The sequence below is a fragment of the Alosa pseudoharengus genome, unplaced genomic scaffold, assembly GCF_046254945.1.
Source record: "Alosa pseudoharengus isolate Yale_2024_CS ecotype anadromous, Long Island Sound unplaced genomic scaffold, YU_APseudo_1.1 YU_APseudo_1.1_scf_16, whole genome shotgun sequence".
Lineage (NCBI taxonomy): Eukaryota > Metazoa > Chordata > Actinopteri > Clupeiformes > Clupeidae > Alosa > Alosa pseudoharengus.
This window is the reverse complement of record NW_027468630.1, coordinates 31,540,768-31,565,716: the sequence shown is the minus strand read 5'-3', so window position 1 is coordinate 31,565,716 and position 24,949 is coordinate 31,540,768. Positions and strand designations below refer to the sequence as shown.

At 39.5% G+C, this 24,949-nt stretch overlaps 2 protein-coding genes across 2 annotated transcripts; both read right to left on the bottom strand.

The window, feature by feature from the left end:
- Window positions 1–4,403: 4,403 nt before the first annotated feature.
- On the bottom strand, window positions 4,404–6,110 carry plekhf1 (pleckstrin homology domain containing, family F (with FYVE domain) member 1). Its single transcript, XM_076287723.1, has 2 exons — window positions 5,932–6,110; window positions 4,404–5,578 (listed from the first exon to the last, which is right to left on the bottom strand). Exon 2 carries the CDS (start codon window positions 5,570–5,572, stop codon window positions 4,694–4,696), a length of 879 nt encoding a protein of 292 aa, XP_076143838.1. The 5' UTR covers window positions 5,573–5,578; window positions 5,932–6,110; the 3' UTR covers window positions 4,404–4,693.
- A 740-nt stretch (window positions 6,111–6,850) lies between these two features.
- pop4 (POP4 homolog, ribonuclease P/MRP subunit) lies at window positions 6,851–23,019 on the bottom strand. Its single transcript, XM_076287724.1, has 7 exons — window positions 22,888–23,019; window positions 22,510–22,562; window positions 20,625–20,845; window positions 12,391–12,468; window positions 12,233–12,294; window positions 11,825–11,926; window positions 6,851–8,373 (listed from the first exon to the last, which is right to left on the bottom strand). The coding sequence occupies exons 1-7, from the start codon at window positions 22,892–22,894 to the stop codon at window positions 8,237–8,239; spliced, it is 660 nt and encodes a 219-aa protein (XP_076143839.1). The 5' UTR covers window positions 22,895–23,019; the 3' UTR covers window positions 6,851–8,236.
- Between the last annotated feature and the right edge of the window lie 1,930 nt (window positions 23,020–24,949).

The window sequence follows — 24,949 nt, the reverse complement described above, 5'->3', positions numbered from 1 at the left end:
AAAGAAATGCTACTTCATCTCCTAAAGCAAAAACATGATTGAATCTCCCACTGATGCAACCTTCAGAAAAGACTGTCTGACACACATGCACGCGCACACACACACACAGCGGTTGCTCATGTTGTAACCCTCTCAAATAAGTGCAATTAGAGTGAGATACTGTGTGCTCCTCTGACTGGTGTACGAGCAGCACGCCAAGCGCAGATAGAAAGTCAGCACAAGTTCTCTTCAGTACACTGCTGCAGTGCAGGGTGGATACTGACAGTGGTGATAACTCCTCCTCAGCGAGACAAAATGGCAGCCTGATTAAAAAAAATTAAAAAAAATCCGAAAATTCATACTTTGCACGTGACGTCACAACCACTGGCTGGCGGGCAAGAACGTCGTTCTCCAGCAAGGAAATCCAGTAAATTAGTCTAGGATCTGGCCAGGGTGTCGCCACTTTTACTATACAAAAGTTGTTTTTTTGAGGTGTAAATAACATGCCAGATAGTTGTTGTGCGATTGGATGCACTAACCGCCGAGGAGATAAGCCCGAGTTATGTTTTTACCGGATCTGATAAGGAGAATTCAGAGAGAAGACGACAACTATGGATACAGGCTATCAGACGTGAAATCGTTTCAGGAAATGGGACCTGGCAACCTTCACAGGCCCTACACGTCTGTGCAGTGATCATTTCATCAAAGGTAATTTCAACATTTGAATACAATGGGTGTATGATCATGTAATTAATCGTGTCTTAAGTTACCCTGTAGTTTCGTCAATCAACACCACCAGCTGGTTCCGCGAGTCAGCTGTTTGTGTTATGAGTCTAAGCTAGGCTAACAGCTGTCGTCTTTAGCTAACAACAACAAAAGTTGTGTGATAGCTTGTTTTGAGGTTTGTGATATCTATGCTTTTCAATGAGAACCAGAGATGACCCAACAGTAGAGCTAGATTATTTACGGAGGAATTATTACTGCTCGATTATAAAAAATAAAAAAAAACTTGTCTGCTTCACACAATTTAGCTATAACCTATCCCTTATGCAGCTAGCTTGCTAACATACTTGATAGTTACTAGAAATACCTGGAACTAACGTTACAAGACTCAATGTTGAAAATACCCAAAACCTTGTGTGGCAATAACGTGTTTTATCTATTATATTATCTTATTTTATTATTTCAGGTGCCAAATCTGATGACCCGCTGTCCCCTGATTGGGTTCCGTCTGTCTTCTCTCACACCCCTGCCACCAAAAGGAGGAAAAGGGAGAAAGACATGGAAAGCTTGTCCCATCATTTGTATTTTGGCCACAGAGAGAAGAGCTTCGGCTGTCAATGCCCATGATATTTAGACAAACTTACCCTAGATGTGCCTGCATAATTGATTGTTTCGAAATTTTTATAGAAAAACCCAGACTTAGAAGCAAGAGCACAAACATATTCGACCTATAAACATCATCACACCATGAAATACCTAATAGGCATATCCCCACAAGGAACAGTCATATTCATATCTAAGGGATGGGGAGGCCGAACAACAGTTTTAGACAAAGTAGCCTAGTCCATGTGTGTTGTGCCCTTACAAATGTGGCACCCTCAATCATTCCTTCTGGTTAAATACTACAATAATACAATGTAAATATGCCATGCTTTATTTATACAAACACACACTGTAAATAATAATAATAATGAATATATGACATTTTATATATTACAATAATACATGTATTACATTTTCACTTTAAATACCTTTGTGCATTGTATTTATTTGTATTCATCTGTTTTATTTATCTATGTGTGTGCATTTTATTTATTTATTGAATAAATCTGTATTTGTCTGTCTAACAGTGCAATTCAAAATGTAGCACTTTTCATTTGTTTTCTTTGTGCACAGTTGCGTTTTGCCAATTCCTGTTTGCAGACACTGCACCTCCAATTCAAAACACTAAGATCAGTAGTCTGCAAACAACTTCTGTGCATGTACAGTCTCTTACAGATTCCTGATGTACACTACATGTGAGCACACTTCACCCGGCGATACAGGTGCAGTGGCCAAATCGAATCAGTCCCTCCTTTTCCACAGCAACCCAAGTTGTCAGAGGCGATTCATTCAAGCTGTAGGGATGATGTAAGGTTTTAGTTAGATAAAGTATATCATTCACAAGCACAGTAGCCTACAACAGATATTTTTTAAAGCTACACATTTCTTTCCTTTTTTTAATTAGGTTACCATATATGTTTACATGTGGCAACACATGGGTAGACAAATCAGACGAACTGCAAGCTGTGCGTCCAGCTGGGTTTCACTTCTAAGTGACGGTCATGAAGTCTCCTGTCATAGAGACAGTTGACATAATGGATAATTTCAGATTTATGATTCGCTGATGTTATGTTTCATGTCAATCGTGTAATCTTATCTAAACGTGCTTACACGTTCGCCAGTAGGTGGCGAGAACGCGTTATCATCTGTACGTGATTTGATATGATATGAGAAGAAGATTACATGGTGAATGAATGACACGTTACTGTTGTACTGCGTCTACTTATTACTTACAGTTACTTTGCATGCATACTATCGTACACTTATTACTACTACATTACAACCTAACAGATTGCTAACAGGATTATACGCATTTCGCTGCCCCAACTGCTCTTGTCTGTTGTCTGATGCTATGTGGAGTGGATAAGCAGGTAGGCTACAATGTTGACATCCTGCTAGCCATATATGATACAGTTGGCATACGTTTTTTTTTTTTTAACTACTTATCAAGCTGTCATTCGCCGGCAGGCAGGGTGTACATATTCAGATGAAGACTTCATCACACGATGAAACAGATGTCACTTTGTGTAACTTATAGCTACAAACATGCAAACATTAGCAAACGGGTAATGTTAGCTAGCTAACTAGTAACACTCACCTTTTATGAAGATATTCCTGTTTTTCACCTCCCATAACACATCGTTGTTAACCCATCCACTCTTGATAAAAAGATAGCCATCTGTACTTTTGTAGGCTTTCATATTTTGTGCGGTGTAAAGGTGACGGATTCTCTATAAGATATGTAAATATCTCCAAACTCCAAGTCTGGTAGAGACTTTGCCAGCTTCAAAGCAATGAAAACATCAGCGGGTGCTGTGTAACGTTATGGATCACACGTTCCGAGTATGTTAATCTTTTCTTGATATCTATTTGAACATTTGGTGACATATGGTCTAACTAGTTAATAGATTGTTGTATTGGAAATCTGCAATTCCCCTGGCTGGCCACTGTTCGTCGCCATTTTGTTAGCGTTTCTTGCCCGCCAGGTATCCATGGTAATCACGTGACTGCAAAGCAAAGATTCTAGAGCGCTACGCTCCGCTCTAGAATCTTTGCTGCAAAGTATGAATAGAACCCCACTTGGAAAAACACAGCATATCAAGCTATGTGAAGACACAGTGGTTATCTTACACGGCATATGCTGGAAGAACATTGAGGCTCATCCAGACATGACAGGTTAACTTGGGCATATTGTCTTTGAAATCCACGTGCACCTTTATCTTCCACCCTCTCATGTGTTCATATCACAAGTCGTGCATTTGCTTCATTACCAATAAACATTTTAAGATTGCTGTGTCTACTCTAATGTTGCATGACCGCACAGTAATGGGACTTCAGAATAACTGCTCTAAAGTAGAAGACTGTGTGAACCATATAAATAATCTGTTTCACTTCTTGTAATCTGACTATCACATTAGCACATTATGTTTGTACACTAATTAACACATTCACCCAAAGAACTAGAACACATCCACTATATTATATATTTTAGTAATGTAATTCAATTGTGTATTTCAGGTAATGTCAATACAATTGCAGTTGTGTTGTTTTGATTGAGTAAATATAAATCAAACAACAATACCCAACTACATTTCTACTAAAATTACTTGGAAAACAAAATGTAATAAACTCTTCAATTGTTTGATCAGCAGAAAATGGCGGCTTTTCTCCTACCTAGTTCTAAATGTTCACTGTATCTTGGACTGACTGTGGCACATCTCCAGCAATGGAATGAAGTTCTACTGGATGGTGTAGAATAAGAAGCTTTACTTCTCGTCACTCGTGATTCAGCAGAAAGCAAAGGTCTGTGATGCGATCATGTGCAGTAAAAAAAACACATGGTTTCCAGGACTGCTAGTTCTTCTTGAGTACATAAGTGTATCAAATAGTATGCTAGTCTGCCTTTAATAAATCACATTTGAAGCTGAGAGTGTGTCTGGTCTCCCTGTCAAAAAGACAGTCAGTGTTCTTTCATCTGGAAAATAGAAAGTGGCACATTTTAGTGCTACTAAGTTGATTTTTGGAAGTGGTTCCTTTTTGTTTAGAGCTAAATCCTTCAGGTAATTGGAGAAAAACAAAATCATAAAATGTTTAGACCAGAAGGTTTTTTGAGTACATTTTATTTTTTTAAGTGCAAGTGTGTTTTTTCATGTGCCTGTCAAAGTACACAACAGTAGTAGGCCTACGGGTATGTCAGTAAATTGTCAGCTATGTATATATTTATATAAATAAAATACCTAATATAATTTGCTTAAAACAATATCAGGATAAACCTACTTCAGTTAAATATATCAGGAAATTAGTGTGAGTGAAAAAGCCTTGCTTATTTCTTAAAAAATCTTTGTCTTTGTCTTTGTCTTGCTCCACCAGTTTGCTGTTCTTAATGGCTTCAGTCTGTCAGTCCAGGAGGTGTTAGATGATCTGGGTTAAAATAACAGTAAGGTGACCAGGAGCTGTCCTGCCTGCTGGCCCACTGAGTGGGCGCATGGCTCTCGGCTGGCTCCTCGCACTCCTCTCCGCTGGAGACGTCGTCGTCAAGAAGCGTGTGTTGCTTGTCCTCCACGGAGTCCTTATGCCAGTTTCTGCTGCTCCACGAGCCCCCCTGGGCCTGACCCTGCTGCCGCTCCCCCTGCATGGTGGCCATGCACTGCTGGCAGACGCGCACCGGCTTCCTGGAGATGTTCTCCAGCACGGCCCGTCCTTTTGAGCAGCTGTTGCAGACGATGAAGCCGCAGCGGCGGCAGTGGTGGCGTCTCTGCGTCACCCCGAAGCGATCCGAGCAGCGCATGCAGATGGCGGACGCACGGTCGGGAATCCAGGAGGCGGCGAAACTCCCCCTCTTTTCGGACTTGAGGCCGAGGCGTTCAATCTGTTGCAAACGACACTCCTCGATGTGTTCCATCCAGGCTTGCTTCTCCTCGAGCGAGGCAGCAGCCACGGAGAAGGACTTGCGAGGCGTGCGGAGCAGCCACTGGTTGGCCATGCCCAGCCCGTCCTCCAAGTCCTCCTGTTCGACCTCTTCCAGTTGGATGACCTGCTGCCTCTTGTGCCATCTTCCATGAAGAATTATACTCCCATAGATCAGGATGTCATTGAACAGATAGAAGACCTTCTGTTGCGGCCGACGACGGCACAGCTTCAGGAGTCGTCCCTCTCCCACCAACACACGACCCGGCTCCATCAGCGACTTCCCAGAGGGCCCAAAGGAATTTTCCACTGCCTGAATCCGTTCCCGGTTCTTCTGTTCGAATGGTGTCTGGTCCACCATGACTGACTGGTTTGGCAGAGGAAAGAAGCAGTATAAGTTAACCCGTTGACCTCAGATCCCATCACAGTGCAGTCCCACTTACTTATCTAGTCTAGACAATATCTGCTATTTTACCCATTTAACTTCACATCCTAAAAACAGCAGTCAACTCATCTGTCAGACTAAAGTCAATAAATATTCAGAATCACCACAAGCACTTCACGCTTCACTAGCTATTATGAGCAAGGTAAATGAAAAGCTAACACTCTAGCATAACTGAATGAGTTTAGTCCCATGGTGGCTCTCAGTAAACATGGGTGTTAAATGTTAATTTTACAAAATCCAACAAAACAAACACAGAACAATTATTATGGAAATACCTGGCAGTGCGAAGATCTGAAAAGACTGCTAGAGGTGAAATTCAGTTTCTTGAAGGTTGAGCTATGGTGTATGGAAGTATCTTCCAAACAAGAGCCGTTTTCCAACTTATACCTGTACTGTACAACTGCCAACTATACTCAGCTTCGGTCTTCAGAGTTTCATGTCAACAGAAGACTTGCCTCTTTATATGCACGTCAAACTCGTTGTTCCTGTTTTGTTGAGGGGAGTTCCAGTTTGAGTTCTCAGAAACAACAAAGCATGGGTTAGATAACAAAAGAAAAGAAATAAGTTTGTTGTTTGTGAATGTTTTGCAATGTACCTGGTCCTAGGATTTTAAATATTAGCATTATGATTTTTTTAGTCTCTGCAGGTTCTCTTTAAGTATACAAAATGTTTTGACATGATCGACTGTCTTATAAATGCATCAGATGCTAATGAAAACCTTTTTTTCTGTTTCCCTTATTGGGATAATTGCTATTACTACGGTCATTCTGAGCAATTCTTCTATAATTACTGTTACATTTTATTATATTATTACCCTACACACTAATGGCATTTTGCATACTCATTTACTATCAGTGAAACTGACTTTCCCTCAATCACATTCAACTAAATTGTAGGTAGAGGACTCTATTTTGAGGGATTGAGTGCCATGTTTAATCTTTCAGAAGGTTGCAAGAGCTCTAAATATTGGCTTTGTGTTCTGTGGAGACTACATGTGCATCTCTGTGCCTGTTGAGAAAAGTCACCATTTATTGTAAGAGGAAGCCAGGAGCCTTAATGTGGTGTGTTTCTGTTGAAAGATGGTTTTGCAATTTCACCCTTTTCCCTCCTGCAGTCTGTCCCTCTGCCCCTCCCTTACACTTCTCAGTGTTACCACAATTGCAGACGGAAGTATGACACAGTATTTGAGAAAGATTGCATGGAATTCAGAAGCAATTTATTTACAACACTGTCAATTTTTGACAAATTGATCATTTACAAGAAAAGACCAGACAATTTAAACAAAAAAATAAAAAAAATAAAAAATATATAATAAAAAAAATTCTTTCAAAATTGTCTGAATACATTTGTAGACCCTGACAGTATTTAATGTCCAGTATGTTTGACCATCACCTATATATTTCAATGGCTTTATGTGAACAACCAATAACTGTGTTGAAGTTAAAAGAAAATGGGGATTTCTAGAGTATCCATGACGCCAACAATCAAAACCATCCTCCAATGAGAATGTTGAGAAATTCCCAGCAATGATCAACAGGGTGTGGCAAGGTGTCAGTCTGCTAATGTGTGCCAAACAAAACACAAGTTTCAGTCTTTCTGTGTGATTCTTTGTCACTGTTAATGCCACTTGGTTATGCTGTTTTGCTTTTGTTCTTAAATGTCTGACCAACAAACACACAGTATAAACACATTTGATCAACAGCTTAACTACTGTGCAAATTGTGATTTAAACAGAAAGATTACATATGTGCCTTAGCTCCACATTGATATTAAATATACTGGAACTTACTAGCACTGGTAGTGATGCTGTTATTTTAAGGGGCAGGAAACAAGCCACTGAAAATCTTGATTTGGCTACTAAGTCAGTGTATTTAGCAAAATTGATGGATGCATTACATTACATTTAGCAGACACTTCTTGACCAAAGTGACTTACATATGTCAGCTATATTACAAGGGATCACATTGTCCTCGGAGCAACTTGGGGCTAAGTGCCTTACACAAGGGCACAACGGTGGAAGCCGGGAATTGAACCGACAACTTTCAGGCTACTGCACCTGAAGCCCAGCTCCTTACCCACTACACTACCACCACCCCTACTCCAGAGGGATGCAATTATAGTCTGGTAACGAGTAATGTATATCCCAAACGGCAACATGGCAAAAATATTTCAGTTTCAAGACTTATTTTCCTTTTTAAAATGACAATTTTATTGAAATGAAAGAAACATTTGAAAATCAAATGAATGCCATATCCATGAAAAAAAAACTAGGAGGTAAAATAAAAAGGGTGCATTGAGCTCCCCCTTGTGGACAAAAATGATACACAAAAATCACAGAACTCTCCTGACTAGAGAAGACAGCACCCCAGGGTCTGAAGAGAACATCAGTTAATTGAATGTGAATCTACAAAAGCTGTTCAAAAAATATTACTGTACAAAGAAAAAGGAAACAATAAGCACCTACCGAGCGCTTTTCATGTCTACCGGTCATTAATTCTCCTGCAGACCAGTGTTTACTCATCAGATCACTAATAAGAAGACTGTGCAGAAGGAACCTCCAGAGTTGTGGCTAGGCGTTCCTTATAGGTCAATCGTCCCTCTGGCTTTAAATTTCTTAGCAGAGCGTTCACTGGACCGCAGCTCGAATTTGCTCCCGTAGATATGAGAGACAAAGCCATCAATTTCCACACTGAACACGCTGTTCCTCTTTGGAATTACTGCGGGGGGGAAATAGAAACATTACTTTTATTGAAGACCTTATCTGATAACAGACAAGTTGTTTCTCTCTGAGTATAAGATGAATTATTATAATACAACCCGTTTTAAAAATGTCAATAAAATCAAATAAAAAAAATAATAATTTAAAACCTGTGCAAAGACAACATATCAATTGTTGAAACATTTTGTTTCTTTTTCTTACATTTTACACAGCGTCCAAACTTTTTTGGAAATGGGGCTATATGAATATTGGTAATCATATTACAATCCCAAATCAGAAAAAGTTGGGACGTTGTGTAAAATGCAAATAAAAACAGAATGTGATAATATACAAGTCTTGTAAACTCATATTAAGCAGCAAAAAGGACATAGACAACATCAAATGTTGAAAATGAACATTTTGATTCATGGAAAATATATGATCATTTTGAATGACATGTTTTTAAAAAAAGTTGGGACAGAGAATGTTTAGCACTGTGCTGCTTCACCTCTTCATTTAACAAAATTATATAAATGTTTTGGACCTGAGAAGACCAGACCAGTCAACAGTATGAGGTATTCTTAAATCATGTTTTTCATTCCATGATGCACCTAATTTGACAGGTCTGGACTGTAGACATGCAGGCCATTAGCACCTGGACTCTTCCTCTATGGAGAAATACTGTTTAAATATGTGCATAATTCATTTAGGCTGAATGACAGTATATGGTGCTCAAAACCTGTATACATCATTCCGAATTGATTGTGCCATGCCCATGCTGTAGGCACTAATGCACCTCCACACCGTCATAGATGTTGGGAATTGAGGACCAAAACAAGTTGGAATGGTTGGATGCTTAGATCTTTAGCCCAGATGACTGCCTGTCGCGGGAGCATTCATGGGAGGGTTGTAAGGATCCTAATTACCAGGCTGATGATAATCTTTTCAGTCATATATTGACTCTTGATCAACTACTAAGTGTGGGCCTCATGGTGGGCCCATTGTCACATATTGCTGCTACAACAACTTTTGATTATATCTCTAACCTTTGCCTTTTTCACAGGAGAAACTAAATAGGAAGCAGGAAATTCAATTAATGTGTACCTTGTCATGTCTTGATTAACGCACACTCACTACAACAATGGTCTCAAGTCTCATCAAAGTACTCGCAAATCAGATGACCTCCAACCATGTGATCCCAAATCAGCTGACCTCCAATCATGTGATCCATATCAATGTAACCAACCACAAACTAGGTAGCCTACCGTATTTAAGTGAGGTTCACACAGCATTCTAGGAGCTATTCTGTAGTCAGAATCTCCCGCACCACTAAGGTGTGTAGTCATCATCCTCTGAGCTGGTATGTTCATTCTCTGATTGCTTCATATGGTTTCCTAAATGTTCCTTTAACCTGTTTTCGTAACTTTCACATTATTCATTTAGATGTACCTTCTATAATGTATTGGATGAATAGCTTGTATCTGACAAATAAATTGTTATGTTCTGACCCGCATAGCCTTTCTATTGTACTTGTAGACCAGAGTAGCAGTTTAGGTAATGTTACTAGCATAATGGACGGTTGGGATTAGTTATCGCCGCCGTAGAAACTAAATCAGCTGGGAGCTGGCATGTTATTATGAAATGACCAAGCATTACACAGCGGTGGGCAGTTTGTCAGCGATGGTCCTAGATTGGTCGCGAAAACCTAGCACAGCCTGACCCCCTGTAGCATAGGAATTTGCTTGACTGTCTAGCACGCTGGTGAGTATAGCAGTCCGGATCAGCATGTAACCTCTGACCACTTCCAGACCAAATACGTGTTATGTTTAGGAACCGCCCGAATTAATCGGCAGTTGGAGGAGACCTATAGTATATATTCCTAAGCTTGAGCGCGTGTCACAAGAAAACGAGTTAGGCATTCTCATTAACAATATGTATTGTGGGCGTACCAACCCACTATGGATAACAATGCTACATTGAACCGAAACTTTTCCAAAACTGAGCGGAGTCAGATTTATTAGGTTTAACAGGGGTTAATGATCAATTGATATATTTCCAACAGCGCGCGGACAGCTTCACGATTTCCTTCGACCACTCCCAGTTCCCTCATTGGTACTGACGAGTGACGTCATTACAGGGTCAAGGGGAAAGTGGGAGTTTGCCGTAAAGAGATGGGAGGGGAAGCGCAAATATCGCCTAATTATGTATTCCGAGGTATGTACAAAAACTGCCTGTGAAAGCGCACGTCTATTCTGCGCCTAAATATCTCCGCCTTGTAAAAGCAGGTGTTAATCCAAATTGTGGTTGAATGCGTCAATAATAGAACCTTTCAAAGACAGCTATTTAGAGTACCAGTTTTGCGTCTTTGTACTATATCAAAAGCAACCTTAACTTTCGTTGGCCTTTCAAATGTCTTACTTTCACGTTATCCACTTAAACTTTCCAACTTGCTAGATTTGACCGATCTTCCATAGCCTATGTGCACAAGTAGTTTGAGTAGAACTACTGATCTCTTATCTCCCTGTTTGTTGACATCTTATCATGAATTGTATTATTTCATGATCGCTAAACGTTTGATTCTTTTTAATGTTGTCATCAGTTAACTTCATTCAACTGCACTTGTATGTAGGCTATGCCGTTCAGTTGTGGACGTTAGTAAATTGCGGTAGGGGGGCTGAGAAAGGCGCAGATTACCCGATGAAGTGAAAGTTTGATAAATACCACGTATTACAGTGTTCGCTATTTGCGGTTTGTCCATGGTGCTGAGAACACTATGTTCACAAATGTAAGTACATCTGGCCCTCAGTCTCTCTGGGATGCTCTTTTTCATTTCCAATCATGTTGCCAGTTACCCTAATTAGTTGTGAAACAACTTTTCCAGCATTTTGTCCCCGTCCAAACTTTTTTTGAAACGTGTTGCTGGTATCAAATTCAAAGTGAGCATATATTTTCTATGAAATAGTCAAATTTGTCATTTTCAACATTTGATATGTTGTCTGTGTCCTTTTGGTAACTAAATATGAGTTCACAAGATTTGCAGATTATTACATTCTGTTTTTATTCACATTTACACAACGTCCCAACTTTTTCTGATTTGGGGTTGTATATGTACAGTTGGTGATCCTGAAGAAAGCTTGACATTTGAGTTCAACAGCCAATAAAATGACAACCCTCTTTTACACAGTCCAGAAGCATCACTTTGATCGCCTGGAAGTTTGTTTCCCATTTAGAGTTGGAACTGTGTATGGACACCTGAGTGTTTTTGAGTGCACACACAAAAAAAAAAAATCGACAGCTAGTAGAGCGTAAAAAGAATCTTGCTGAATGTGACAAAAGTGTATTTAATCAGAATCATGCCAGCATATTTGTGTCACACTGAGAGATCCAGTAAACACTAACATCAACAATGACAAAACAGTTGCACAATTTACCAATTTGATCAACCAGACAAGACAACAATTAGGACCTACCTTTGAGCTTATCCTCTTTTGTAATGATTTTAAACACATGCTTCATCTCCTGGACCAGGATACCCATAATGCCCACATACGTGGGGCATTTAGATCGCACCACTGCTTGCCAAAAATGGATTTAAATAGAATGAATAGAGAGGTAGTTGCATGATGTGAAGTCAGTGATTCATGGTCAATAAGAACAGTCAGGCAAATGCAGGCCATTGATCTCATATCTGATCATAAAGAAGGGGGGGGGGGGTTGTATTCAAAATAGTGTTTCAGTTATGCTATGAAACAGACATATACCGGTATATTAAAGACATACTGAATTTCAAGATTGACATCACAGGTGAATTATATCCATAAAATGTCACAGCTTGTCTAAATTCAGTCTGCCCAAACGGTCTGAAATGAGATTCCCACCTGTTAGTACTGCCCCGTGGAGGTCCGCCTTCAAAAACTTCTGCTGGATAGTCTGGGGATTGCTACAAAGAAGTAGTAAACATTTATTCATCAGCCTTCATCTTATAATCTATGACCATGCTGAATGGCATTCTGAGTGTATGCTGATTTGCAATCACCTTTCTGGTTTCAATCCATTGCACAAATCACGTATGTACTGCTTCCACAGCTCATGTAGTGGCAAGAACAGACTGTATCTGAGGAGTGAAAGCAGACAATCTTCAAAAGCATCCAAATGCTGAGCAGCATAACCATACAAAATGCGATGCAATTACCCAATTACATGAGAAAAACATGAGATGCTGAAACTAAATCAACAGAACGAGGGAGAGTACCAATGAGGTAAGCACTTCTGCATTCCACAATGGTGAGCAGAATATTTAAATGAGATATCTCCATCTGACTTAATACTAAGAGAAAAACAACAACAATTAGGCCTACTGATGGTAGATTTAAAGCGCAACTTGCAGGAAACCCCTATGAAGCATAGTGTTGATAAATGATGAAGGAACTAGATTCTCAGAAAGATGAAAAATGATAATTATGCCAGAAACAACATATTGTGAGAAAATTGTGAGAAAATAACTTCCGCATTTATAAACCACTAACCGGAAGTGAGCAAACCAGTCAAGTTCAATGAATGGTGTAATGCTGACACAGACTCAGGGGAGATTATAAACAATGAAAACACCTGTGATAATTATGAGCCACCTAGGCCAGGTAGGGGCCAGGGAGAGAACAGGGGAAGACATGACGGGCAGAGGACAGAGGTAGAGTTTTGTTTAGTGACTCAGTGATAATGGTGCCTAATGCTGTGTCTGCCTCTATGACATTATCTTGATATTGTTTAATAAATCTGCTTTAGCAATCATACTTTTGACGTGACTGTTGATCAAACGTCCATGTAGGCCGCCTTCATTTTAAGTCCTATTGGAATATTCACAATATTTCGCAACAATTGGGCAGCATGGCAAATAACATCGATTCGGACAAAAGCGTCTGCCAAATCCCATAACCATAATGATACCCATAACATCAAACTGTTTGACGGCCCATATTTCTTCTGTCATGACCTTCTGGGGGGAAAGTTTATGAGCGGAGCTATGTAGGCTACAGCTTCAGAAAAGATGTCTGGAATGAAGGAGAAGATAGGCTACACTTTTGGGGTGAGAAAGAAAGAAACACATGTGAGACAGCTTAGTAGCAACATAAGTGGCAGTATAGCTTAGGCAGCTGCTGCCACATTAGCTACAGGTGCAGGTTTCAAAACAGTAGCCTACACTAGGGAACTAGCAAGGTATAACATAACCGCAAGCCTAACTGTAATTAAGTTACACGCATGTGTGTTCATACCGCGGCCGGTAAACAAACACTCACGTTCTAACAACGCGCATTTACAGAATGAAATACCACTGGCAATGTCAGCGCAAATATGTAACAAACACAATGTAACAATACTTACAGGTATCTGAACGCACACAATGGAATCATTCACGGAAGGAACGTTTAGAACTTTCATAAAGTCAGAATATGCTGTGTGACATGTAAACAGGAATATGTATGGAACATTTTATTAACAACTCATGTAAAGACCATTTTCGCAATATTGTCTTATTCTGAATACGGTCAATACTCAGAATATTAATATCTGTGTAAACATTTTGTAACAGATGAGGGGGTGAAGTCCCCTATAGGCTACCTGCACAAAACACACCGAAGCTCGAAAACCCTCTGCTTTTCTTGTTAGAGAAATGGTGGACGTGATGTCCTGACAGGCTGCGAGCTCAAGCACCAATTTAATATGTTTACCTTCTCCTACGTAATATGACGCATTTGTGGCCAGGAGAGGCCTATTTAGGAGCCTGCTTAAAATTACACTTTCTTCTGAATTACTGTCCGTAGGTTTTGTAAAACATTAATTGGTACATATTAACGTTTTTCATGTGACGTATTCTAGGTTCTATAGCTTTGTTTACATCCACCTGGTAGGCAAGGGACAAGTTGAACCCATTGAACATCACGAAGCTGAAGTTGGCCGCACATTCAGAATGCGGTGTAGTCAAGTTTCGATTCCACCTTAAATATTGCAATTTTCTACCGACAGGGGGCAGTGCTGACTGCAAATACGCGACGACACTGGCATTTGCCTAGTAGCAGACGAACATGTAGGCTACTCCTCACAGACGACTTCTGGTGACTCCATTGTCGACCAATCTTTAAGTAAATGATACAACATGCTTTCTGTCAAATAAATCGGTTCATATTGCACTTGTTTGAAGGCAGATTTTGAAGATTTTGAAGCTTTTCTGCTTCTTCTTTACACGAGCTATATTTCATATTTTACAATTTATGCAATAGATTTGATACCCATTGCCCACACATGATTTGCCATGAGATATTACACCACATCCCGATACTACAGTCTCTGAGCTTTCATTTGACACCATGCATGGCCAATTTCGTCGTGAAAATTCACCCTTTTATTACAATTGAAATCCCATGAGCTGTTTTTCATATTCCACAATGTATGCACTAGACTTGATACCTATTGCCCACACAACATTTGCCGTGAAATATTAAACCACATCCCGATACTACCGTCTCACAGCGTTCATATGACACCCAGCATGCCAAATTCCATCGTGGAAAATGGCCCTTTTTCATTTAAATTACATGAGCTATATTTCATATTCCACAATTTATGCACTAGATTTGATACCTATGGCCCATACATCATTTGCCATGAAATATTACACCACATCCCGAAACTACAGTCTCTGAGGTTTCATATGACACCCTGCATGCCAAATTACATTGTGGAAAATGGCCATATTATAAAGATTTAATTTACATGAGCTATATTTCATATTTTACAATTTATGCACTAGATTTGATGCCTATTGCCCACACATAATTTGCCGTGAAATATTACACCACATTCCGATACTACTGTCTCAGAGCGTTCATATGACACCCTGCATGCCAAATTTCGTCGTGGAAATTCACCCTTTTATTACAATTATTATTACATGAGCTGTTTTTCATATTCCACAATGTATGCACTAGATTTGATACCTATTGCCCACAAATCATTTGCCGTGAGATGTTACACCACATCCCGATACTACCGTCTCACAGCGTTCATATGACACCCAGCATGCCAAATTTCGTTGTGGAAATTCACCCTTTTATTACAATTAATATTACATGAGCTGTTTTTCATATTCCACAATGTATGCACTAGATTTGATACCTATGGCCCATACATGAAATATTACACCACATCCCGATACTACATTCTCTCAGCTTTCATTTGACTCTATGCATGGCCAATTTCGTCGTGGGAAATCACCCTTTTATTGGGGGCCAAGCAGCGAAGCTTCGAAGGCATATATTGTTTTTTTTAGTTGGGGGCCAAGCAGCGAAGCTGTGTTTCTATGTTTACGTATTATTATTATTCTGTAAAAGTCCATGGCAGCCCATAGAACCGTCTGCTAAAAACTTGTAAAATTTGGCACACTAATTAGGCACAGTCCCCTGGTTAATTTTACCAAGTTTCAAGTCGGCACCTCGGCATTCTAGCATCACCAACGGGCCAAAGTTGGACGTGTATTCACGCATGTAACTAAAAATAGTTGCCATTGGAATCCGTGGACCAAGCCAAATTCGACGCATCCTATGATGTAATTTTCCGCCATGATGAAGCTTGACAAACATGATCTTCTGACCATGCCTCATACAGGTTGTGCTTCTTGTCTTTAAACCTAAAACCGTTCTCCCGTAACAGCCAATCAAAATTGACGGCGAAGCCACCAAACAGGAAGTGAGCTCATATCTCGGCAATAATTTCATGTATCATAACCAAACTTAGTACAGGGACTCGTGACCCCATCAGGAGGACGCTTAAAAATGTTGGTGACCTTTGACCACTAGGGGTGCTGTAATTATCAACACTTTCACCGATTTAAACCAAACTTGGTATATGGACTTAGGAGCACATTCTGAGGATGCACAATACATTTGTTGTGCTTTGACCACTAGGGGAGCTAGAATTATTAACACTTTCACTGATTGAAATTAAACTTGGTACATGGACTTCAGACCCCATCCTGAGAGGCACAATACATTTGTTGTCTTTTGACCACTAGGGGGGGTGCTAAAATCATAGGAAGTAGACTCATATCTCAGCAATGCATTTAGGTATAGAAACCAAACTTTGTACACGGACTCAAGACCCGGTCCCAATCCAATCCAATCCAGTCGAGTCCAGTCCAGTCCAATCCAGTCCAGTCCAGTCCACTCCAGTCCAGTCCAATCCAATCAAACCCATGAGTCCATGTACCATGTTTGGTTTCTATTCGTGAAAGCGTTGCTGAGATATGAGCCTACTTCCTGTGATTATAGCGCCCCTTAGTGATCAGAAGATGACATTTATTGCGCGTCCTCAGGATGGGGTCCCAATTCCTTGTACCAAGTTTGGTTTCGATATGTGAAGGCGTTGCTGAAATATAAGCTCATCTCCTGTAACTCTGATGAAAATTATGAATTCTGACCTGTTGGTGGCGCCAGAGGATTAGACCTAGAGGCGTGGAAATTGGTGGGTGTAGTCAGGGCCCTGACGCCTCGTACCAAATTTGAGTTTGAATTGTGAAAGGGTTACTGACATGCGAGTTCACTTGCTGTTTCTTTAGTGCCATCCTAGTGGTCAAAAATCTGACAAGTAACTTTTGTTGGGCTTTATCTAAAGATCATATATGCCAAGTCTTGTCAAGATTGGTGAAAGTTTGTGCCCTTTAAAGCTTTTCTTGCATTAATGATTTTGAACTGTTGGTGGCGCTAGAGGGTAAGACTTAGTGGCATGTAGGTTGGTATGCGTCGTCAGGGCCATGCCCTGATGGCATACTAAGTTTGAAATTTATATGTTTAGGCACTGAAGGGATATATGCTGATTTCCTGTTTGGCGGCTTTGTTGCCATTTTTGATGGGCTGTCACGGGCAGATAGATTTTAAATTTCAAAAGTGTCTCGTAACATTTGTGAGGCTTGGTCAAAAGATCATTTGTGTCATGTTTCGTGACAAATGGACAACATTTGAGACCAATGGCCTGAGTAGAAGTGTGCCAAATTTCACAACTTTTTACTGCACAGTTCTATGGGCTGCCTGTTATGTGTGTTTTCAAACAGCATCAGAGAGACACATGTCCGCCATATCCATTCATTTATTTCACTAACGTAAAACACATACAACACCGGATGTACGTCATTCGACAGTCCGAAAGCCGGCTGTCGTAAAACTGTCAGACATAACACTGCCATAGACTCCCATTAGTGCTGGGCGGTATACCGGTTCACACCGTATACCGGTGTATATTTTCGTTATGATATGAATTTTTAATATACCGCCATACCGGTGTATTTGATTACACAACGTTTGGAACGCTGCGCCGCGACACAGTGTTTCAGACGGGACTTTTCACACGCACGCATGGTGCCACTGCGAGGCATAGTGAGGGTAAACAAAACACCATAAGTTTTCCCCCTGAAGTATGACCCTTAAGGCTTAAAGGTAAGGGGTTAATTTAGGGGGTTGTACAGAATACTTTAAATTGTTTCATTAGTTTAGGAAAAACGTTAAGGGATACTGCATTGAAAGGGATTTACCAAAGATCCTTGATTACTAGCTCCGCTTTAACCCTCTCTGGATTTACCGTCACGAAAATTCTATTGAGATTGTTTAACAGCTGTAACTAGCTGGCTAGTAGGTGATGTCGTTAGTTAGCAACCCACCGAACACAGTGAAGTTTAATGTTCATATCATTCATCTCACCTTAAGAATATTCGCTGAAATTATCCAGGTAGCAAGTAAAGCATGTTATAGACATGCACTGAGCAATACTAGCTGGCTAGTTAGAAATGATACTGAATGTCATCAGTGCACCAAAACGAACTTTTTTGTTAATGTTTTGCCTAGCGAACCGAAACTCATGGCAGGCTAACAAGACATCCACATCCATGAAGTTAACGTTAGCCTACCACTAACGTCATGTAAACCACACAATAACAATAAGGCATGTTTCTGATAGGCATATTTGTCAGAGTAAGCATATTAGCAGAGAGGTTTTATTTTAAATTGTATAATTTAAAAAAAAGTATAATTATTGCAAGTTGCACTACTTGTATTGGTTTTATACAAGATGTTTGTGAAATTTCCACAGTAAAAGTTCTATATTTTGACTGCAATTGTCTTTGCATTCTGATTAGATTCTTCATTAGCATCATGAGTGGCTCTTTGTAAACAGCATCCTTTTCTGGGGCCATGCAAAACTGCATTACCACTAGTGTGGAGTTATTCTACATCATGACAGTAAAATAGACCATCCTTAGTCAGTGTAGCCTACTGCAGCAATTCCTCTCTCAACCTGTAGAAAATGCTGTGATCATCTGATTATGCATGGGGAAAAAAATACCCTCATATACCGTGAAACCGTAAGAATTTTGAAAAATACCGTGATATACATTTTTGGTCATACCGCCCAGCACTAACTCCCATGATAGCGGAAAGATGTGTAATAATAAGAAAAGGTAGAATCACAATGTGTGTCTCGCAGCTTCGCTGCTTGGCCCCCAATAATAATGATAGGAAAAGGAACGAACACAATGGGTGCCTTTGAAGCTTCGCTGCTTGGACCCCAATAATAACAAAAGGGAAAAGGTATAAACGCAGTGGGTGCCTTTACAGTTTCACTGCTTGGCCCCCAATAATAGGAAAACTTAAAAACACAATTGTGCTTCGCTGCTTGGCCCCCAAAATCACCAAAATGTACCGAATGACTTGAGAGAGACTGTAGTATCGGGATGTGGTGTAATATTTCACAGCAAATGATGTATGGGCCATAGGTATCAAATCTAGTGCATAAATTGTGGAATATGAAATATAGTTCATGTAATTTAAATGTAAGAAAAATGGCCATTTTCCATGACGAAATTTTGCATGCAGGGTGTCAAATGAAAGCTCAGAGACTGTAGTATCGGGATGTGGTGTAACATCTCACGGCAAATTATGTGTGGGCAATAGGTATCAAATCTAGTGCATACATTGTGGAATATGAAAAACAGCTCGTGTAATATTAATTGTAATAAAAGGGTCAGTTTTCACAACAAATTTGGCCATGCATGGTGTCATATGAAAGCTGAGAGACTGTATTATATCGGGATGTGGTGTAATATTTCACGGCAAATGATGTGTGAGCAATAGGTATTAAATCTCTTAATTGTGGAATATGAAATATAGCTCATGTAATTTAAATGTAAGAAAAATTGTCATTTTCCACGACGAAATTTGGTATGCAGGGTGTCATGTGAAAGCTCAGAGACTGTAGTTTCGGGATGTGGTGTGATTTATTTGACAGAAAGCATGTTGTATCATTTGTTGTATGTTGTATTCATGGAGTAGCCTACATGTTCGTCTGCTACTAGGCAAATGCCAGTGTATTTGCGTATTTGCAGTCAGCACTGCCCCGTCGGTAGAAAATTGCAATATTTAAGGTGAAATCGAAACTTAACTACACCGCATTCTGAATGTGCGGCCAACTTCAGCTTCGTGACCTATTCAACAGTGGTGTTTGAGGTTGCTGTGTTAAGTTGTTGTGTGTGATCGCTAAACAATTCGGTCAAATCAGTTTATTTTGACAAACTGACCTGTAGGTTATAGCACATAAGCCTATTCTGTTTTCATTTATCATCATTTGATGTGATTATATAATCAAATGACACTCATGATAACTTGAAATAGAAGGACAAATTAGAACAAACTGTTCCGGTAAAAATATTCTTGCCATGTTTAAAATGCTGCACTTTTTCCCTTCATAGCCTATCTCTGGCATTTCATTTTTGGATGACTGTAGAAAGTTGTATTTTAGCCTACGTCTTCGTAGACAGTAGCCTAGGCTACACCATTAGGCCGTCTTGAGAATAAAAGACTTCAAGCTGCTAACGATCATCCTCCACAACCATGAGGATAGGTAGGCTAAACGGTCGTTCGTCGCCTTTTTGCTTCTTATTGTAAAACCAACTGTTAGGGCCTACACAAGTGGTCAATATTTGATATTAAAATTTCAATTTTGAAGCTATTTGTAACTATGTGTAGCCTATGCAACCCGACTGTTGTAGGCTTGCCTACCACTCTGCAGTGCCTTGCCTACCATTCTTGCCTACCACTCTAGTTGTAAACAAACGGTGACGTAACATTAGATTGATACATTCTTAAAAAGACATTTTCAGACAAGATGAAGCATACATTCAGTTTTGAAATCAACCTGCTAATGGCTCTTTTAAGTGGGATATTTGATACGCACTTTTGATGCTCTGGTTTGATCTGGAAGACTTTCAGCTCTCTTCTTTCTCTGGCATTGAGCCCTTTAGCTTTTTTCCTTTTCACCTTGGCCTTCTTTGGTTTGCTGTACTCTAACACAACAGCCTTCCGAAGCAGCCGCTCATCCAGGCGTTCCCTGCTGCTAGGCAGGCTCCTCTTGAGGAAAGAGCTTGTGAACAGTGCTGCCTGTTTGGTCCCTTGAGACTGCACATAACATCACAAACAAAGCAGTTAATACACCTGAAAAGCCTCCCTAAAGCATTTGTGGCATGGGCTGATATTTTCAGCTCATGACAGGCACTCCCACTGCTTTTTCATTATTGAGTAAATCACACGTGTCATGAAATATGCCAGAGTTCCTGTAGATCAAGTCAAAATAATAATGATAAAACTCCACACACAGAACACACTTGGATAACCCCTGTACACATAATGCATTTCAAGAGTTCATTTTCTTCCAGGTCATGGAAAATTCCATCAGATCTTGTTCACCCTGCCCATTCATTTCCCCACTATGTGTACCAGAGCCGGTTCTAGAAATTTTGGATGGGCAACATAGCAAAGTGGTCAAATTGTATCAAAATAGACATAAACACAAACACAAAAACTTGGTAGGCCTTCATATTCATTGGATTTCATATTGGAGTTCATATTTACAAGTAGCCTAAATATGTTGTCTTTTTTAACACCTACCTTTAATGTCATGATTACATTTTTTATTGGTGTGTAAGTCTAATTAGGGGCCTTTCAAGTTTTCTCTGTGTCTGTAGGATATTATTTGGAAATGAGATGTGCATAAGGATATGAGGATGTAAGTCAGGATGTCTGCTATTTGATTAGTTAAAATAAATATTGAAAAACCGTACAACTCAAAAGGAACCTGTCTTGGATCGCAGAGGAGTATCGTGCAATGTTTATTTTATGGTGAGCACTGCACACAAACATGACATAACCTCATAGCTAGAAGGAACTAGGCTATTTTCAGATGTAAAAATTTGCCAATAGCTACGCGCCTGTTACTCATGTCACTAAAAACTTAATTTAATTGCCTAGGTTACAGATACAGACTTGAGAAATGTAAGTCAACAGATCAGCTATTATTATTTGTTGACATCAAACCTGAAGAGGAACAGAAGTTTACCCAACTGCTGTTCCCGCAGTTCACTTGCATGGAGCTTTTTTTTCTCTTCTCATGCCCTGATAATTCTGCTTCATCTTCTCATCAACAATATAAGTCTCACTAACTTGATGCTTGTTGTGTTCATAATATTGAGATTCAGGAAGATTCAGTGCAAGATGAGTAACTTGTAGGTTGCTCACACACACACACAATACACCCCCTCTCATACCAACTTCAAGTTTCTTGAAAACTTTAATCCTCCATCCGGAACACATGAAACCAGTTATATGGTTGCTCTGCAACATTGCTCAATCTGGACATGCATTGACAATGTCAGAGAGTTGTCTCCACTTCGTAGCCCTTGACAAGTTCAGTTGTGACTCTTTGAGTGCATCTCTGATACAGTATTTAGGCTATGAAATCTAACAGGCAGGTCAGCATTTCACATAGGCAGAGAAAAGCTGTTGCTCTCAAACACTGTCCACTTAATCAATAAGTGGAATAGATTAAATGGAATAGATTAAATAGACAGATATGGAAGGTTTGCAACACAGCACTGTTGTAGGCTACAGTAAACTTGCAAATGAAATGTACCATTAGCGTTGCAATAGGCATTAATATCACGTGCAACGTACGAGCCATGCCATGCCGACTAGTGGCAACAGCGAGCATGATAACTGACTTTTTATCGGAAAGCTGAAAATACTGTGACAACATTAACTGAATATTTTGCAAGCAGAATACTCACCTGAACTCCGAGAATATCTGCATGCTCTGAAGGTAGTTTCGTATTCACATCAGCTGAAATGTGCAATGTAATTTAGTTGATGTACAATCTGGACGAGTACAATGTTAGAGTTTTCGTGTCCATAACATACTTTTGGATGGCAATATGAGGTATTACAACACATCGTGACTACATATGAATAACATACTGCAGTTTATGTTAAGTAATGCCCAGCGTTGTTGTGTTAGGGAGGCTGGATAGATCCTGGCTAGTAATGCTTGCTAACATGTGCGTTAGCATTAAGCAGCGCTTTTAACGTTAAAGATCAGCGTTATCCAGTAGTTACAGATCATCAATAAAAATAATGCCATCAGCAATCAACCCGTTGTTTATGCTCACCTTCCATATTTCAGACGACAGAGCTTGGCTTTAGAACACGAGTCGTTGATTCACTTATCATAGCCTGCTTGGGTCAGGTCTGGAACAATTTTCAGTCCAAAGCAATCGAGTCTCGCATCATGGTCAAAATCCTATTTCGCAATGTGTGTGTAGGAACCGTAGAAACTCTCGCTGAACAACACCATCAGCATCCTAATATCCGCAGCGTAGTGTTATCAAGCTAGCTATTTAGAGACATTTGTTATTGTATAATTCAGTTGCAGACTCATAATACATTCAGGGAGAGAAGCCCAGAGCAGTTATGCATTATTCTGGCAGGCAGTTTAGGCCTCTAAAGGCAACCATGCGCAGACATGCACTGTGCAAATTTCCGAAATCAAATATAAAAATATTACTTTTAGGGCTGTCAAAATAACTTATTAATTTCGATTAATTAATTTGAGAAAAAATAACTGATTAAAAAAGTTAGTGCAGATTAATCGATTCCGTATGACCTTTGACCCCGAGCCGTTCTAGGCAGTAAAATTTAGACTGTAATATGAAGGAGAGAGAAGAAAACGTGCTGCCTGGATCATTGATTGGAACATTTACTTTTAAAAAACGGCCTGATGGTGTTGATAAAAAATAAAGTGTTGAAAATAAAGTCCTCTGCAATTAAAATGCCTTGTATGTGAAAAAAAAAACTTCTTTCCGAAGCACTTTTGAATTTATTTCCTTAGCATATTAGGTCATATCATAGATTATTATGGCAATTATTTGAACAGTGAAAATAATAATAAAAGAGTTTTTGAACTTTAATGTCACTAATGCTGATTATTCAATGATTCATTAGAATTTAAATATTTAAAATACTTTCACAGCAAAAAAAATATATGTGATTAATTTAGATTAATTAATCACAGAGTATGTAATTAATTAGATCATTTTTTTTAATCGATTGACAGCCCTAATTACTTTACAATTGGCTCTAGTGTAGAAATATCAAACTTACAAATAAATATGAATTATTGTTGACTTTCCACTCAGTTTAATTATTATACATCTTGAAGTTGGTATGATAAGATACATTTACTTCCATTTTAAACAGTTGTAAACGGCTTCTAAATAAAAGCAATAGAACTTCCCTCATCATATTTTATGCAAACAAAAGTAATACTCTTGTCAAAGTACACACATGGGATATACAGACCTCATTACGCGTAGGCCTACACATTACAGTAGTGCTGCATAATGACTTATTTATAGAAAAGTGAGTGAGTGAAAAACATGTTTTCTGGGATACAGTGATACATGAGCTTAAATTCATTATGTTAAGATACAAGAACCATTGCTACGTGGATTGGTTTCTTTTATTACTTAGCTTTAGTAATTCTGTCCATAGGACTTACACAGCCATTGGCACAAACATGGTCAAAACGAATTAGTATGAGGTGTTCAAAGCCTCTCCCGCAGTTTCTGAAATGTCATGTTTTGACCCGAGGTGCATTACCACACAGCAGGAGTAGGTATGTGATTGAAGGGGCCCCGGTGAGAGCTGTTGTTTTTCCTGGTAGAAAAGTTCATCAGTTAATATCAGCTTAGTCATGGGCCTCTCTCTGATCTCGGTGAACAAGTTCAGATGCAGGTCAAGTTGGACAGCAGTTTGGCGGAGAGTTATTTGAAATACCCCCTGACAGGTAATTTCTTAGTTGATTTAATTCTGTGGTGTAGGATGTGCCAATCTCCTGTTCTTAGAACTAAAAAATACAACTAACTTGATCTGATTCAACATCAGTCCCCACAACGAGCAGCATTTTCATGCCCTGATAGAGCAGTTCTTTTTTTATTATTATTTTATTAGTGCAGATTGCACCATACGTTTCAACAGTTTCAATCAAAGGTCCTGGCTTTGATGCCTAATTTCCTGAATTGCCTGGTGATTTCAGAAAGAATCAATGTCAGACGACAAGCTGGGAAAATGGGCCCATGAAAAACGCTCCTCCAGTCCCTGCTGCAGCATCCTCTCTGTGGCACGTCTACCTCAAACAGGGATAATCCCCCTCATTTTCTCCACATTCAATGC